Source organism: Xiphophorus couchianus, chromosome 7 (genome assembly GCF_001444195.1).
Source record: "Xiphophorus couchianus chromosome 7, X_couchianus-1.0, whole genome shotgun sequence".
Lineage (NCBI taxonomy): Eukaryota > Metazoa > Chordata > Actinopteri > Cyprinodontiformes > Poeciliidae > Xiphophorus > Xiphophorus couchianus.
This window is the reverse complement of record NC_040234.1, coordinates 33,056,197-33,073,967: the sequence shown is the minus strand read 5'-3', so window position 1 is coordinate 33,073,967 and position 17,771 is coordinate 33,056,197. Positions and strand designations below refer to the sequence as shown.

General features: G+C 39.0%; 1 protein-coding gene across 1 annotated transcript; it reads right to left on the bottom strand.

Moving 5' to 3' along the window:
• Positions 1-909: 909 nt before the first annotated feature.
• Positions 910-17,602, bottom strand: LOC114148777 (thrombospondin-type laminin G domain and EAR repeat-containing protein). Its single transcript, XM_028024271.1, has 15 exons — positions 17,436-17,602; positions 13,198-13,262; positions 12,967-13,128; positions 12,648-12,880; positions 12,476-12,566; positions 12,252-12,405; positions 8,110-8,241; positions 7,642-7,759; positions 7,434-7,548; positions 6,168-6,348; positions 4,200-4,258; positions 3,929-4,105; positions 1,779-1,957; positions 1,181-1,282; positions 910-1,090 (listed from the first exon to the last, which is right to left on the bottom strand). Exons 1-15 carry the CDS (start codon positions 17,515-17,517, stop codon positions 937-939), a joined length of 2,004 nt encoding a protein of 667 aa, XP_027880072.1. The 5' UTR covers positions 17,518-17,602; the 3' UTR covers positions 910-936.
• Positions 17,603-17,771: the final 169 nt, after the last annotated feature.

Genomic DNA, 17,771 nt, shown 5'->3' with positions numbered 1-17,771 from the left:
CTTCAAGAATGAGGAACAATTTTTGAAATTATTGACCTATTGGTGACACTTAGGAAGTTAAATGTACTAACATGTCAAGAAAGTCAAGGAAATGTCAGAAAGCAACAGTCTTCAGTCAGAGGTGTCTCCAGATTCGTTGTAAGACCGACTGCTACCAGAGATCCTTCTTCTCCATAGCATCACTATCCACAGCAACTCTTTGAAGATACTTGGATGATGTGAGTTATGACAACATTTAATTTTCCTTCAGGATAAATAATGCAATTTTAGTTACATTGAATATTAGAGTTGGCCTAGTTCAAGTTTCAATCATTCAAATGAAGAAAATGGCTGGAAACGGACCACAACCTGGTACTGTTCCAGAATCAATCCCCCGATGTGGATGGAGTCCATTGATTGGGATGTATAAGGGAATGTTTTTCAAATTATGCTTACTTACTATTTTATTCATCCTGATTTATTTGTGAACATAATGTTTTCACTTTTTACTATGCACCACATTTCAGTAGGAAATCCACAAAAGTGCTTATAAATGGGTTTGATTCAAAGAGAAAAACAGATAAACTTCATGTGAGCCTAAACAACCTCATATCTCTAAAATAATGTGCTGCTTTTTCAGAATGGATTTTTTTATAGATCTATTAGTTTATATCTGATTTTCTGTCAAATAAAACTGTTGTTAACCTACCAATAACTGCTGGATATATATTAGAAGCATAAAAAATGCTGTGTGAAAAACATTAAGAATAAATCTGCAATCTGGATCAGTTCTGTCTGCAGAGCTTATCATAATTTAGTTTGTTTAACAAAGTGCTTCTTTTACAAATAAAGTATTTTTTCTTCAGAGTTTGAGGTTGTAGCTGAAAGAGAGGAAACTCCTCCTGAAGCCCCGCCCTCAGTGAGGTGATGTCATCAGTCGGATCCAATCAGAACCTCTCAGTACGTTCTGAGTCTGAAAACCTTGCTGAGCCTGGAGGTGGCGCTGGAGTAGATGAGGAAGGAGCCCTGCTCAGTGGTGAAGTGTTCCCAGTCTCTGCAGCCAAAGGTGGGCAGACTGTGGACCGGGACGAAGCCCTCGTAGCCCTGCCACCTGGAAAACACACACACACACACACACACACACCGCTGGTCACATGAAGTCAGATACAACCCTGTGCAGGTATGGATGAAGTTCACTCACCTGTAGACGACGCTGTTCACGGAGTACGAACTGCCATCATAAGAGTTCGCCACAACCAGGAACTTCTCGTCTCCGATGGTGAAGAACTCCCAGTCAAGAGCGCTGAACACAAAAACAATAAAAACCGTCATAATCAGTCAGACTTTAAAGGGTTAATCATCTTCTTTCATTTTAGACGTTTATAGACGAATACTAGTTCCACCATTGGCAGATTATTATAACATAACATTTTCCCATGTTATAAGTGAAAAACTCTGCCAGTGAAAATAATACTTTTTAAAAATCAATGTTAAGGAATTATTTACTTAAAACACGTCCTCATATTTTGCTGAAAAAGTACTTATAAAATAGTTTTGTCATATTTAAAGTGTACTAAAACAATTGTACTAGAAACAAGACAGAAATACTTGGTAAGATTTTGTGTAATGAGCAGGTAAAAAACAGCCAAAGAACAAATAGTGAAGAAATAATGAACACTAACAAATAAGAAAGAGAACAGGTAAAAAACGGTAATAAAGAGCGATGTGCAAAGCTTGAATTTGTAATAAACAGACAAAGATTAGGTAATGACAAGAGGAAGCAGATTTGGTGGGCTGACCTGTGAGTCGGGATGTCCTGGAAGCGGAGGAAGGTCTGGGTGAACATGTTCAGCTCGTACACGGTGGAGTTGATGTTGTAGGTACTCTGGGATTTCCTGGAGAACCGCTGACTGTTGGCAACAGCGAGGAAGAACCTGCCGTCGATCTGGAACGTCTCCCAATCCGTCGCTCCAACCGTCTGCGAAGGGATGAAGGGAATATTTTATAGGGAAGTTTTCTGATTTGAGGCGAAATGTCACTGATGAGATGTAGGGTTGGGTGATTAATCGCTAAAATTGATTGATTGAATTTTTGGTTTTTGAAGATTAAATTTTTGGAATATCTGGATTTTTGATTTTAAATACATGAGTCACGTCATCTTTGATAAGCGTGTTTTTCTGTTTCTATTTATTTGGACTTTGAATCAGGGTCAGGCTATGAAATTTTAGAATTTTATGAGAACTCCACACAGTAGTAACAAAAAATTTAATTGAGGAATGTTGAGAATCTAGTGAAGTTATACTTTGTTATTGGTTTTACATTTAATATTTAATGCCTAATAGAAATACTTAATCTTTTAACATATTTTGATTGAATTATTATCAGTAGCTGGAGTTTGAATTGATTACACAAGAACTGTGTCTATTTAGAAAAAGAACTACTGGAACTGAAGTCGTCACAGCAGATTCTGTTAACTTTTTTAAAATTTAAAGCAACTCTTTTCTTGGAATTTAAAGTAGTTTTTTCTGGTAAAATAACTTTTTTGTTATTTAAATCTCTGAAAATATTCATTTACAAATGTTCATTTGTAATTTTTTTTTTAAAAAGAAGAGAGAATACAGGGGAAAATAAAAAAAATCAGATTTTATTTCTATTAGTATTTTCTTCCTGAAATCAAATGTTAGACAAGCTGATGCAGGTTCCTTAAGCAAACAGGAGAGGAAAGCTGATTGTAGGTGTTTGTAAGGAAAAAGTGACTGATTAAAACAACTACAGCTCATCATATCATTATGGGAAAATAACACATTTATTTAATCTGAGAGAAAAGCTGGAAAAAGTCCCTGGGAACACAAGAAACTAGAATTTTGTTATAAATTATATGGATAAGATCCATCCAGTTTTATTAAAATCACATCTGAGAAGCTTTATAAACTTTAAACATTTGACGTTTTGCATATATGTCATTCATGTTTGATTGCAAAACTGATGCAGAATCTTTTTCTCAGGTACTTTGGATATTTTAATTAGAAAAAACAATATTTTCTTTACTTTTTCAGAAATGCTGTGACGCTTACATTTCTTGCGTAAATCAATGAAATGAAAACTAATCTGTATATGGCTGTTCAGAAATATGAGTATCAGAGTGAGGTGTTGTGTTTTTGGTAATAATTTGTCACCTGTGTGCTACTGGAAGAGGTTAAATTACACAGCAGGAGGATTTAATGTGTTTTTGCGGTTTTAAAAATGCAGTAAAAGTCTCTCTTTAGTCTTCAGCTGGAAAATCCCCTCTTCCCTCTCATTAATTACTCACTGCTGGTTTCCTGAACTTTCCTTTTCATCATCACCAGCAGCCACAGATTAAAATGTATTTCTATAAATCTGCTGCCGATTTTTATGTTTCTGTTTCATGTTCTGACTTCTGTCATTGCATTAAAACGTTTTACTGCAGCTTGAGGAGGTTTATTATAGACGGACTGAAGGAAAAACAGCCAGCTGCTGCTGGAGTGGAGGCCCAAATACCAGCAAGTGGTTCTTCAAGGTGCTCCAGAACAAAACAGGTTCTTAATGGAACCTGATTTTTTATTTTTATCTGTTTACTGAAGTTCAGATCTGGACTTAAACCTATCCGTTGTAACTGGATTCATGTATAAACCGGATCAGAATCAGATTTCTGGAGAGTTGAAGAACAGGCCGTGCCTGACAGTCTAAACACAGGGATTATGCTAAACCCTTACTTGCTTCAATCAGAAGCAGCCTGTGTGTGATGTCACTCAGTATTGTTGTGTTTTTGTGTAATCACATTATCTGTCACAAGAAACTCATTAAATTAAACAGTTTTGTGTCTGAACTCCACCACTAGAGGGTGCTAAAGGTAAAAAGTTGTGGTGGATTTCATTCCAAGTCAGATGCTGACTGCAGCCCTGATCCAAGGCCACATCTCAACACTGACCGTGATGTTCTGGTAGCTCCGGAAACACCCGTCCAACCAGACGTAGATGGTGGAGCTGATGGTGGTGTTCTGACCGTTGAAGGTGTTCGCCACCACCAGGAAATGATACGGGCCGATGGTGAAGAACTCCCAGTCATAGGCTCCAGACGTGGACAGAGTCTGGTTCACCTCAAACAGCTGGAGGACAGCAGGACAAAAGGACAAAGATCCCAAACATGAATACAGAGTGTTGGACATCTTCTCCTGTTGACATCAGGCCACTGAATCTCACCTTTGTGTCAGGGTTCCACCTGTAGATCACACTGTGGATGTTATGGTTGGAGTCTTTGGCTGAGGACACAGATAGGCATAGATTCTCATATTAACAGCTGAAGACAAACTTTTCGCCCTCTTGTGGTTAATAATGGTAAAAGTCTGTCCTAAAAACTTTAAACCATTTTTTTTTCTGTTATGATCTATTGCTGTACAAGTGTATGTTATAAAAAGTTGTTAAAATAATTTTCCATGTTAAAAACAACTTTCAAATTAACTTTCCATCTCAGCATAGAAAACAGAAATGTTCACAAATCATTGTTTCCAAGTCCAAATCAGGTTCCAAGTCTTTAAGGGGAAAGTGTAAGTGAAGTCTCACTACTTTAAAAGGGAAATCTAAGTCAAGTCTCAAGTCTTTAAGGAGCAAATTCAAATTCCTAAGACTTTTATGGGTTTATGGTACAAGGTATTCAAATCTTTCAGGTCCAAGTCCAAGTCAAGTCTCAGTTCTTTTCTGGAACAAGTCCATGACATGTCTCAGTTTTTCAGGGGCAAGTTCAAGTCAAGTCCCAAGTCTTTAAGGCAGATGCTTTCGTTTGACTTCTCCTGCGGCTACTATCCAGTGGCTTGTCACCATCAGCGTGTGAATATGTGTGTGAATGGGTGAATGACTGAATGTAGTGAGAAGCACTTTGGCTTTCTCTGGACTTGGTAAAGTGCTATGCAAGTTTATCACAGCTGCTTCATTTCACTCTTCATTTCATGAGATAAAAACTATGAAAGAAAAACTAGGCCTCGAGTCTCAGACCAGGAGTCCAAGTCAAGTCTCAAATCTTAAGGAAACATTTTAAGTCAAGTCTGAAGTCTTATTTTTGTGATCCGAGTGCAACTCGAGTTGCCATCTCTGATAGGACGTGCCCCAAGGCCAAGTACTCGGTCCTCTTATCTTTGGAGGGTCATGGTCTGGTCTGGTTTCATCATATCTCACATATGCAGATGATATTCAGCTGTATTGATGATTAAAATCTGTATTTTATCTTACCTCTTTAACATTCACACACATGAGGGGATCAGATAAAAAACCCCAACTAAGATTATCGTATTGATTGTCACAGTTTATCAGTCCATCATCAAAAGTCAACATGAAACCTTCACTGCTAAGAGGAACAAATAGCAGGAGTTGTGTCTTCCCTGTAATTCTCATCAACCTTCTGGATGGAACATTGACTAGTTTGTGGTTCTGTGTTAACAAAACTATCTTACAATGATGGTTGGTATCTTAACTGGTAGTACTGGGACTCTTTCTGGAGTTCAAATTGAACTGAAGCTTTCTCAGACTGTGTGCGGATGAGTCTCAGACGGTGTTCTACAGTTTATGATCTGATCCCAGTTCACCTGCATTCTTTCCTCTCAGATCACAAACAATCTCTTTGGGCCAGTGAGTTTGTTTTTATCTCTACAGGAAACATTTGAGATGGAGGTGTGTTTGAAGTGGCTGCAGGTCCATAAGCAAGGAGATAGCAGCGCTCTCTGAACTCTAAAGTGTTTTACCAGCTGAAAAACCACGACTTTCCTCACATCAAATAGTTGTGTTTTAAAGCTCTTAACAAACGAACTTGCCGCAGAACGATCAGCATCTCTGATCCTGTTACAGTTCACCAGAGACACAGGAACCTGACCACACTGCAGCTTGTTATTTAACACGTCTGATTACAGAGGGCTCAGGGATATAACAAGTTTCAGAAAATGCTCTGATGAAGAAATAAAATGTGCTTCATGTCAGTACAGTCATAACAGCGATAAAGATGCAGAAATTCTTCTATTAACAGACTGATTCCTATAACAGACTGACTAATGTCCCTAAAATCATTGTCTTCTTGTGTTAGAAGTGGGTAGTTGCCTCCAAAGATAAGACTAAAGCCATTATTGCTTCATCAAACTGCCTCACATGAGGGAAACTATTTTTGGATGTTTTGCTCCAGCTCACCTCGCATGTGATTGGCCACCACCAGGAAGCTGTTGTTGTGGATCTGAAAGGCCTCCCAGTCCCGAGCAGAGTGGGTCTCCAGAGTCTGATAGCGAAGGAAACGTTTCTGCCGACGATTCCACCGGTAGATGGTCGACAGCTCAGGTTCTGTCTTCTGCATGTCCGCCACCACCAGGAAAACCTGAAGGGTGCAGAAAGCAAAACATGATCTGTTGCACAACTATTATTTGTCTGCATTAAAGATTATTTAATACAATGCCTGATTATCTAGAGTCTTCTCTAACCAGTTCCTTCCAACGTTTTAGTGAGTTATATCATTCACTTTTGGCGAATTTGTCTGCCAAATAAACCAGTAAGGATGATGGTTTCAACTCCAAGCTTGGTCTTTTGTCATGAAGCACAAACCAGTTTAAGCTTGGGCTCTCAATATATTTGGAGAATTACCACTTTGTCTTTAATGTCAGGTAAAATTAAACATTTTTGACCCAATTTTTGACCCACAAATGTACACAAACCCATTGTTTGTGTACATTTGACAATCGATAATAAAAAAAAATGCCTATAGGCGTTTTATAGTTTGGTCACCACGTCCACAGCTAAGAAAACAGTCTAGGAACTCAACTTAATCTTGGGAAAACATTAAACCTTTGGTGGGAGGTAATTAAAAAACCCCAGGTGAACAAGATTCACCCTGAGACATGAAAAATGTAGGTAAAACCCCCGCAAAGGAGTAAAAAGAAAAACAAAACCATCAGAGCCACTCAGGGATTATAAAACAAAAAATCAGATTCACGCAAAGAGATGTGGATCCATCCAATGGATTTGAATTGACTAAAGAACCGGATGGAACCAGAACTCCAGCACAAACACGGATCTGTGGTTCTTTGAATTAAAGATCCTTCCTCTCTCCGATCCTTACGTTCAGTCGAGGTCTGCTGGTGCACAGCTGCTGTGAATACCTGCAGAGCTTTGTGTTAACACCTGTGCTCCTCTAAGAGCAAACACGCCAACACAATGAGAACACAGGAGGCCTGAACACACCTTCACAGGTCACATGATCACAGGTCACATGATCACAGGTCACCCAAAGAAGCATCAAACTCTTTCTGGGACCAGGTGAGGCAGCAGAACCTTTACAATCTTGACTTCTGGAGACTATTTTACACATTAGGTTTATTTTCATGACCTTAGATAAGGTTTCTACCACAACACTCTTCTCGAACTTGACATTACCACGGACAACTGTTGTGTTTAAGTGACTCCCACCTTGTCATCGATGGTGAAATATTTCCAGGCTTGAGCTTCCTGAGTGCTGGCGTTCTGATATAGCTGGAATGACCCATTAATCCATTTGTAAATACCAGAACCGGGTCGGGAATCCCTGTAAGAACAGACAAAACTGTTACCATGAAGATTAAAGGCATTCAGTTTCTTGAGACCTGATGTGGAGGGGTTCTGGTTCTGGTTCTGGTACCTATTGGCTGCAGCCATGAACAGGCCTTCAGACGGGATGGAGAAGAGCTCCACATCCAAGGTTTCTGAGCGGGTGTAGAGGTCCTGGTAGTCCTCCACATAGTCCAGACGCTCTTTATCTGCAAAGAAGACCGATTTACTTGATTTAGATGTTATTATTAAATTAGAGGACCTCAAAGAGCAAATAATAAGCAAATAATAATTCATGACGTGTTAAATAACCAGGGTCGAGACTTAATTGTGCTAATTTTAATTTAAAAAAAAAAAAGATAAATAGGTTTTGGCCGGAACCTTTGTATTCACGCGTTTCTGGTACGCCCGTAAATCTGACCCACAGCTGAGGTACTCCAACAGCAGCAATGGATGACAAAGCAAACTGGAATCATTTTCATGATTCCAATTTGCGCAAATTTAAGGTAAATGGAAACAAAGGTAGTGTGAGGCTCTGTGAAGTGTCATCCAGTCTCACCCTGCATGAGCGTCCTCCACATCATCCCGTCACAGATGAACAGACCTTTCTTCCGAACGTTGAACCACAGCTGACCTTTCTCTGGGCCTGAACATGGAGGACGATCGCCTGCAGTCACTCTGGCCTCGGCCTCTGAAAGAGAAACATAACAAGAGGTAAAATCTGGTGCAGAACTAAACCCAAGGAACATAAATCTTTAATAACTTTCCATTGAAACTATGATGCCGTGCAGTTTTTCCATTTTTCAAGGTTCCCATATTTTCTCTGAACATCTAAAAACTGTTCTATCATTGAGGATGTGAAGCACTTCAGGAGTTATAGTGTCCCATTCTTCTTCTTCACACCTTAATGAGTTCAACAATTCAAAGAAGTTATTGTCTCATCTTTCTTTTCCTATATTCTCCAGCGTCCTCTGCTAGGAACAGATTAGGACAATAACCAGGTCAGACCTTTGTAAAGGACCGGAAAATGTCATTTTCTATCATCTTAGTGAAAAATACAATGACGTCTCTGGTCTGGCCTTAATGTCTTAATGTCGTATATGCTTCTCCTAAAACTCTGGCTGAAATTTCTGCCATCACAGAGGATAAATTGAGCTTTTGAAAGCTCAACAACAACAACACACACCGACAGAGAACCTGAAGGGAGGAAGTTGTTGCTGCTGACAACAATTTGAACGATACTTTTCCTCTTTGTTTTATTTCAACAAGGTGATCTGTTTCACCACAATCTGTGCTCCCATGGTTTATCATGCCATAGTATTTTTAAATTAAATAAAATAAATGTCAACAAATCATTCAATATGGCCTAATTGCAGCATTATTGCCATGCAAGAAGGTCCTGGGTTCCTGGGTTCTGGGGTCTTTCTGCATGTTTTAGAATGGGAACCTTCTGGTGAAAGTTGTTTTTCTTATACTGGTAACCAGGCCATTTCTGTTTCAGACTCAATGATGGATCATTGGAAGTACATCCCTGTAAGTTAAGAGAAATGCACAGTGGGGTTTCTACAGTCCTCTTAAAATTTCCTTTATATTCCTTGAATGCTTTGTTGATATTCTGCTGTGTAGAATAAGAAAAATGCAACCCACCTCCAGTCTTTCTTTGAGTTACTTGATTTATTAGCTGGAGGACCTCTGAACATCTCTGTGACACAAGAAATTGTGAGTCACAGTAACATTTTTAGACTGTATTATTTGCCCTAATTTTTCCCAATCCAACTGTTTTCCAAAACATTTCCAAGCCTGAAATGCGGGACTGTATTGTCGTGCTGCCTCTCATAAAATAAACCCTTATTGCACTGCGTTCCAACTCTCTGTGGGCTGAGGTTTTTCTAGGATTGGGTGTGTTTTTAGTTGTAAAGCTGAGGGTGGATTAAACTCTTTCACGGATCATAAAAACGTGATCTCTGGTAGCGTTCCCTTTAGAAATCTGAGGTCAAGTTCAGGCGACAGCAGCTTGCACGGCTCGCTCAGCTGCAGGCAGGTACATAAATTAAGACGCACGTCGGGCGGCTTTATATAAACCATGAGTCATGATGAGTCTGACAGGATCGGTGCTGAACTTCAATCAGCTGAACTTTATTAACTCTGTCATCATGAACCTGGAAGAAAAACCCGTGAAGATGTCTGAAATATGTCTGTGATCGTTATTGACTAATCAATCAAGGAGATTCATCAACTGAGACACAACCGAGCTGAGATCAGACAGATTAAAAAAAAAAAAAAAGAAAGGAAAGGAAAAGGTGAGACTGCTCCTCAGCAGACGTCCTGACCGCGGTACCTGTACTTGTCCTCACCCGCCTGTCGCCACGGAAACACACATCAAACAGAGGGACAAACCTTCAGTTCGTATTCAGCTCTACTAAACCAAAATATCTGCCCTAAAATATCCCTGAACCAGAAGTACATCTAGGAATCCTTAGCAGACACCCAGCTTCAGCAGAACTACAAATCCCAGCAGGGTCGGTGTTTCCCACAGATGTGATAGAAGAACCTGAAACTGATAAACAAACCATTCTTCGTGCTGTCAGTGTGGAGCTCAGGTTACTGAATCACTGATGCCATCACAACTCCAGGTTTACACTGCAAACACGCCACAGTGAAAGTATGGAAACACTGAGGACAAATATTCAGCTTCTCAGTCTAAACAGGTGAGACAGGTGAGTTCGGTTCCTCCTGGATCTACACTAAACATCTGCAGGCATCAGTGTTTCCAGCATTGAATCAAATTAAAAGTTTGATAGAAGAGTTTTTAAAGATGCTGTCACAGTTTCCTGTCTTGCTGTTTATGCTGCCTTATTGCTTCTTGTGTTTGGTGGATGGAAATGCAAAGAAATTAAGGATTTTTTGTAGAACATCAAGTCCTGTGATTATTTGAATTAGTTGATTGTGTGTGCTCTTAGATGAATAGTGCATATTTATTAGGATCAATTATGTGAACAATTATTATTCGGAGTCTGGATATTACTTTTGTTTTATTATTTTTAACTGACTGGAAGTTTAACAGACTGTAAAAGTAATTAAACCCCAAATCAAGTTTCTCCTTCAGATAAATGTCGAAATTGGTTCTTTAGAATGCCACTTTTATGTTTTTTTGTGATATTTTTGTGTAAATTTGTTTAACTCTGCAACAATCTGCCTAAAACTGTTTCAGTTCGCCTCACTAAGGACAGAAAATACAGAGCAATTGGTGCTTCACATGTTCCAACAACAACAGTCTCCATCAACACAGACAAAAGTTGCTGGATTTGTCACCAGTCACTATTTTAGTCACTAGAGGGTCTGAAAAGTCACCAAATATAGTGAAAAAGTTGTTAATTTAGCAAGAGTACATCTTTAGCTACACTTTAAATCTCAATCAGTGCTCTTTAATGGACTGATTGTTATTAGGATAATTAATCAGAAACAAGGAGAACCTGTCAGTTTCAAGCATTCACAACAGTAGTGGGTCTCATTTCAGACAACAACGAGACCCACTACAGAGAGGAGATTCTGCAGCTCACTCAGTGGTGTTCAGCCAACAACTTGGTGCTGAACACAGGGAAGACCAAGGAGGTCATTGTGGATTACAGAAGGTCTAGGAGGACGGCTCACACTCCCCTTCTCATAGATGGAGAAGTGGTGGAACGTGTGGACAACATCAAGTTCCTGGGCCTCCACATCACTTCTGACCTCTCCTGGAACACAAACACCTCCCACCTGGTGAAGAAAGCACAACAAAGGCTCTTCTTCCTCAGGAAACTGAGACAGGCTGGACTTTCCTCACGGCTGCTCATGAACTTTTACAGGGCGATGATCGAGAGCATCCTCTGCCTCAACATGACTGTGTGGTATGGTAGCTGCACAGCATTGGAGAGGAAACAACTGACACGGGTGGTGAGAACAGCACAAGGCATTGTGGGATGCCCCCTCCCAGACCTGGACTCCATTTACACAGACCGGGTCAAGAAGAGAGCTGGATCCATAGCGATGGATTCCAGCCACCCGGGCCACAGACTGTTTGTGCCGCTGCCATCAGGCAAGCGGTACAGGAATATACGGACTACAACAAATAGACTGAGAAACAGTTTCTTCCCCACAGCCGTCAGAGCCATTACTCCCTGCCGCCCCCCCCTCCCACACATATCATAACCTCGCAGTCAGACATACATATCCCCCACCCCCACACAGCCATATTGTTCTGCACTTTGCACTGTCACATCATCTGTACTTTGCCATAATTGGACCTGCTGCTACTTCTTTGGTGTGGTTGAGTGCCTTTAGTTCCTTTAGTTAATTTAGTTGTATATATTGTTATTATTATTATTATTGTGTGTTTGCTTATTTATACTGTATATATTTGACCTTTTGCACGGGAGCTGCAATGGAATTTTGTTGAATTCTGTTCAATGACAATAAATGCTATCTATCTATCTATCTATCTATCTATCTATCTATCTATCTATCTTCATCATGCTGAAATGAGAGAATCTTCATCAGCGTAGACAAAGCATTAGATGAAGTAATGTTGGATCATGGCCACCATATTTGATGCTATAATTGAGGGTCAAAACTTTAAACTGCATCAAGGTTTTTTCTGTTGTGATATGAACTGATATACTGATTTTATAAAAATCTGTATGAGCTGCTGGTTTTTCTTCTTACCATATGGATAAACTGAGCCCTTCTGGTCCGGTTGGAGCGGGGAGGTCTTGAGGACCTGCGGGACAGAGAGCTCTGCCAGACTGGGTTCAGAGTTGGGACAAAGTCTGGGCGTCGCGTCTGAGCCTGGAAGAAGAACCAGCTGACGAAGTAGACCCTAAACACAAAAGAACCAGTGTGATTCTAGACGAAAAACTATCTGGTTCTGATTCTGATCATAGACTCACAGAGAAGCGGCCCCTCCAGTGGCCCCTGCTGCCAATGATGAACATGGACCCTCTGGTGTTCAGAGTACTGGGGAAGGTCCGGACCTGCTTACTGAAAGACAGGAAACCAGTTAATAAAGCTGACAGAGTTTTAATCCAGTATACTAATGGCAAGTTCTCTAAAATGACTCACATTTCCACAGGTGGTCCACAGTCAACGGTCAATGTGGCGTAAGGACCGGTCACAGCCAGAACCACAGTGTGCCATCTGTTGTCGTCCAATCTGACATTTTTAAAACTGATCCTTCTCCGCCCTCCACCACCAGGGGGCGATGTCAGAAGGTGAAGACGGTTCTCAGAGACACGCAGCCCCAGCAGCAATGACTCAGATCCCTCCTTCATCACAGAGAAGATGTACTGATTCGTCTAAAAACGGAGAGAAAGAAAGCAGGTTAGACGGTTCTGAGATGGACTAGAGAGGACCGGATCAGTTCAGATTCTGTTATGTTTACCTTCTTCCTCAGTCTCTGTATCTTCATGGTGGCAACCAGTGAGAACTCAGAAGGAAAATAGTCACAGTTGGTGAATATCTGTGAGGCGGTAAAACTCAGAGCAGTCGGTACGGTGCCGGTTAGCCTGATACCTCTGGACCCTCTGGACTGAACCATCTGCACCTGTTAACACAGAACATTGGTCATATAAATGTGTTTAAGCTCCTTCATCTGTTTCTTCTGGCTTCCTACCTGAGTGGGCGTGGCTTGTCCTGGGCGTGGCAGGGCTTTGGACAGGAGGTCAATAGGTTGCAGGTCTGAGGGGAAAACATGGGGTTAGTCGGATCTGGAGCTGAGATTCACTCAGAAAAACAGAAAATCTTTCAGAGGATTGCTGCTGATTAAAACAAAACATTTCTCATTACACAATCAAAAAGTACCAGCAATAATTTGATTTGCTAAACCCATCACATTTTCACAATGTTATTCATTCATTTATAAATGTCATAGTTTCAAATAAATATTTAATTAGAACACTAAATATTTACCTTGATAACTAAATATTTTTTGGAAGCTAAATATTTTGCTTGCTTGCTAAATATTTAGTTTGAAGCTAAATATTTACATTCCCTTTGGTTAGCAAATTAAATATTTAGCTTCAAGCTAAATAAGTAGCTTGGTAAATACTTACAAAGCTAAATATGCAGTTAAAATCTTTACTCAGGTGTGCAGCTAAATATTTAACTTGCTAGCTAAATACTTTGTTTGAAGCTAAATATTTAGCTTGATAAATAAACTTTTAGATTAAAATAAATATTCAGTTTTAGATTGCAGCTAAATATTTAGAAGGCTAACTAAACATGGACATTCAATTTAAATATTTTTGTTGTTTGTAATTAGCACACTAAATATGTAGCTTCCAAATAAATATGTAGCTTGCTAACTAAGTATTTAACTTGCTAATTACTCTTATGACAGGCTAAATAACTCAAATTATTGCTGTTAATCTTTGATTGTGTAACTTTTCAAATGGTGAATCATAATTTCCACATTCAAGACACAGCCAGACAAACTCAAGTTTGTCTGGCTAATAATGAAATGAACTAATAGACTTTAGAAAGGTAAGACATTTTTCCTAGAAAGGATCCTTCAAGCTTTATACACTATTGGTTAACCTTTAGGTGTTAAACTTTCAGATTAGTTTGTCTTTCCTGCATAATCTCTGGTCAACAGGTGTTTGACATCCCACTGAAACTGGAATATCTATTCCTGCTTTTCAAAATCCAACACATTTCAAAGACAAATGTTTCAGTGAATTTTTCCCACTTGGTATCGAACCTCCTCACTAAAAAAGTATCGAACGCTGGGAGGCAGCAGCTTCCTGGTTTTCAGGTTGTTGTTGATTAGACTCATTGGTGTTTTGGAAACTGTTAGAGCCAAAAATAAACCCTGATTAGATGTGGACAGATTATCTGCTGCTGGTCATTTCAGATCCCTGAAAGCTGATTTTCATAGAGGTGAAGTGAAACCAGCAGCTGGAGGAAACTAAAACCAGATTCAGATCAGTTTCCTCCAACAGAGGCTGATAAACGATAAACGAGACGGCCTTCTCTCAGATCGATCCGTATCATTGACTGTAAATCATCAGATTTAATTTTTTATCAGCTCAGAGGGAGATGGGTTCCTCTGTTTGATGCTGCAGGATCTAAAAACAGAAACAGAGTTTCAGCTTCCTGTCCCCACAGATAAACATCACAATGATAAATCACTGCAATGTTTGCTGCTACAACATTTATTCATGGCTCTATGTGCTGAGAGAAAATCAAGACAAACAGAGAAAAGGTAACAATTTATGTACAATAAAGAGGAAATGTTTAGAGAAATGCACAGAAAAATGGCAAAAGGCATTTTTGATCCAGAACATTCAATGTACGTCAAATTGGTCCAGTAAAAGCTAAAAATGTCCTCAAAATGCAAATTCAGGCCAACCTGAACAGTTCATACAAATCATGATAGATCCAGTTTTTCAAGTTATAAAAGCTTAAATCTGACTCTATCTGAATGGTGCAGATGAAATCAAGATTCATTGAAGCAGACAACATTTTTCCAATCAGTCACCGTCTAAATTTGGCCATTTTGTTTTAACTGTGGCTTCAGTTTCCAAACCTTAAATTTTAGAGATTTGATGATAAAGTCTGCTTTTGTAGGACAAAGTTTCTCCAGAGTTGGACGATCAATGATTGTATTCTGAATATCTTGGTTGAAAGAAGTAGAAATTTGAACATTTGATGAACAGAGTTCCTGCCGTGTGAGTGACTGAGTCATAAAGTAGCAGAGCAGGTGTACCTGATAAAGAAAATGGAGAGTGTAAGATGAAGCATGAAATCCTGTCCTAAAATGTAACATTCGAGGCATTTTAGAAAAATGTATATGGTGGAAAACTGATAAGTCAACCTAAACAAGTTTTCTAGTTCTGAACTATAAAAATGTCAAAGTGTTAACTAGAAGGCAACTTGACATTCTGTATTATCTTGTTTTGAAGACATTTCATCTCAATTCTAAAATAATTTTCAAGCTACTTTCCAACTATTTACGGACTGAAAATCTACACCTAATTTAAACGTAAAAAAGAAGGATTGTAAATAAAACAAAAAACATTACAGATAACCCTGAGCATCCTCTTCATCAGAGCGCCATTTAACAACAAAGTGTCTTCAGTCAGAAGCTTCATCAGAATCGCTGTAACACTGACTGCTACAGGAAATCCTTCCTTCTTAATGCCATCAACATCTTTGAAGAATATTGGATATTTTCAGAGAGAAAAACATCAAATCTCTCTTAAGGGATTAATAAAGTAGTTTTGAATCAAATCAAACTAAACAAGATAATTTAGATTCCAGCCTGAACTGAACATTTAATGTCTTCAAGTGACCAGAGGACCAATCTCCAGAATAATTGATCAGTCTTCAAAACCTTAAATTTCAGATGAAAAGAATGACTCTTGACCGTAAAAAGTCAGTAAATTCACTGAAAGTTGACATTTTACAGCTAGTTAAAGATACCATGAGTACATAAATATCGATTCGTGACAATAAGTCAGTAAATTCACTGCAGGTTGAAATTTTAATTAAAGACTCTATGATTACATAACCATTGAAGAAACCCATCAGTGAGTGTTTGAATCACTGAGGCGTCGCAGGTTTATCTCCGTCTTAAACACCAGCAGATGTAAAGGAGGCCGAGGGAGGATAAATCTCGTTTTATCCCACATCAGTTTCAGCTGGAATTCCCCTTTAAGCTCCTCTGAGGCCGTCTGTGTGTTTTGGTGCAGCAGCAGATCAATGCAGGATGAATGGAGGGAGGGGAAGACAAGTTCAGAAACACGGCTCACATTTCAAAGAGGCAAAGCACCAGAAACGTCTGAGCTACATACAAAAAACACAGAGGACGATCCACTGGAGAGAACATTTGGTTCTGGACTCAGAGTGTCATGATTTTTAGTCTTCAATAGTTTGAATGATAGATTTGAGGTTCTAATTAGCCCGATAAAAACCAGTATCTTGTTCTGCGATATTTGCTTTGTACAGAGGGTCTGGATTGATTACTCAAAGCTCAAGTATTAAACTTTATCCAATCAATAATGTTTTCACCAGTTTCACCAGAAATTGCCTATGCTGTAAAGAACCATCCAGTGCAAAGAGAGAGGGGCCGAGCTGAACAAGATGGCTGTCCCTGGTGTACAAGGGCCATTGTAGATAGAAAAAGGTAGAAAATTTCCACAAAAAAACTCAGAAATTTTGAGATTAATCAAAAAAATGTTTTATGAAAAAACAGAAACTCCTGAGCTCCAAAAGTTGAAAATATGAGTGAAACCCCCCCAGACATTTTTAAATTATATTTTCTAGAAAAAAACGCAGACATTTTTGAGTTTTGAAAGTCAAAAGTCTAAAATCTTTGACTTCTCAACATTTTTGAGTTTTGAAAGTCAAGTCTAAAATCTTTGACTTCTCAACATTTTTGAGTTTTGAAAGTCAAAAGTCTAAAATCTTTGACTTCTCAAACTCAGACATTTTCAAGTTCTTTCTCTAGAACATGCCTGAGATTAAACTAAACATTTCTGAGTTTTTTTCTAGAAAATTTTCAACTTTTGAAGTTCAGAAATTTCTACTTTGTTCTAAAAAATTAAAGGGGTATAGAAATAAATGTGTTTATTTATTTATAATTGTATATTTTGCTCTGTCTGATTTCTAGATATTTTTAAACATCAAATGATTGATGTTTTGATAACTCAGGACTTAAGTCGCCTTTTTTCCAAATACCTTTTTACTCTTAGTTGAGTCTTGGACGTCTATAACTTTTACTTGAGTAAAAATATGTTGAAGTAGTTATATTCTTACTTGTGTACAATATTTGATAAAACTCTGTGGCCCATCTGTGGTCCTCAGTGGATTTAATATCCCCTTATTCCTGAGGCTGTCTTGGGAAACTACCTGTGCACGGCCTCCAGCTCTGGCTTCGGACCGAGGAGGTGAGCAGAGCCCAGGTGACCAGTAGGGGGCGACACGCCAACATCGCGCCTTCTTTAGCGGTTCTGGTTAACTCAGCGCAGCTTCATGTTGCTGATGAGAATCAGAGATGAATGAGGATGAGGAGAGGATCTTCAGAGGTCTGAGTGGAGAAACATCAGAAAGAAAAATGCCACGTTGATGTATAAAAAAATCAGGTTTGCAACTAATGATTATCTTAATAATCGATTTTTTCATTGATTATTCTGTAATCGGATTTAAAAAATAGTCACATTGTACAGATTTTTCATTTAGCCTCTT

What these genes read in the sequence shown, in the direction of transcription:
- LOC114148777 (XM_028024271.1), bottom strand. Translation starts at nt 17,517, where the DNA reads ATGTTGGCGTGTCGCCCCCTACTGGTCACCTGGGCTCTGCTCACCTCC. An exon ending in TGTGGACCACCTGTGGAAAT is followed by an intron (nt 12,567 to 12,647) that starts GTGAGTCATTTT and finishes CCTGTCTTTCAG; the next exon opens with TAAGCAGGTCCGGACCTTCC. An exon ending in GTGGAGGACGCTCATGCAGG is followed by an intron (nt 7,760 to 8,109) that starts GTGAGACTGGAT and finishes TCTTCTTTGCAG; the next exon opens with ATAAAGAGCGTCTGGACTAT.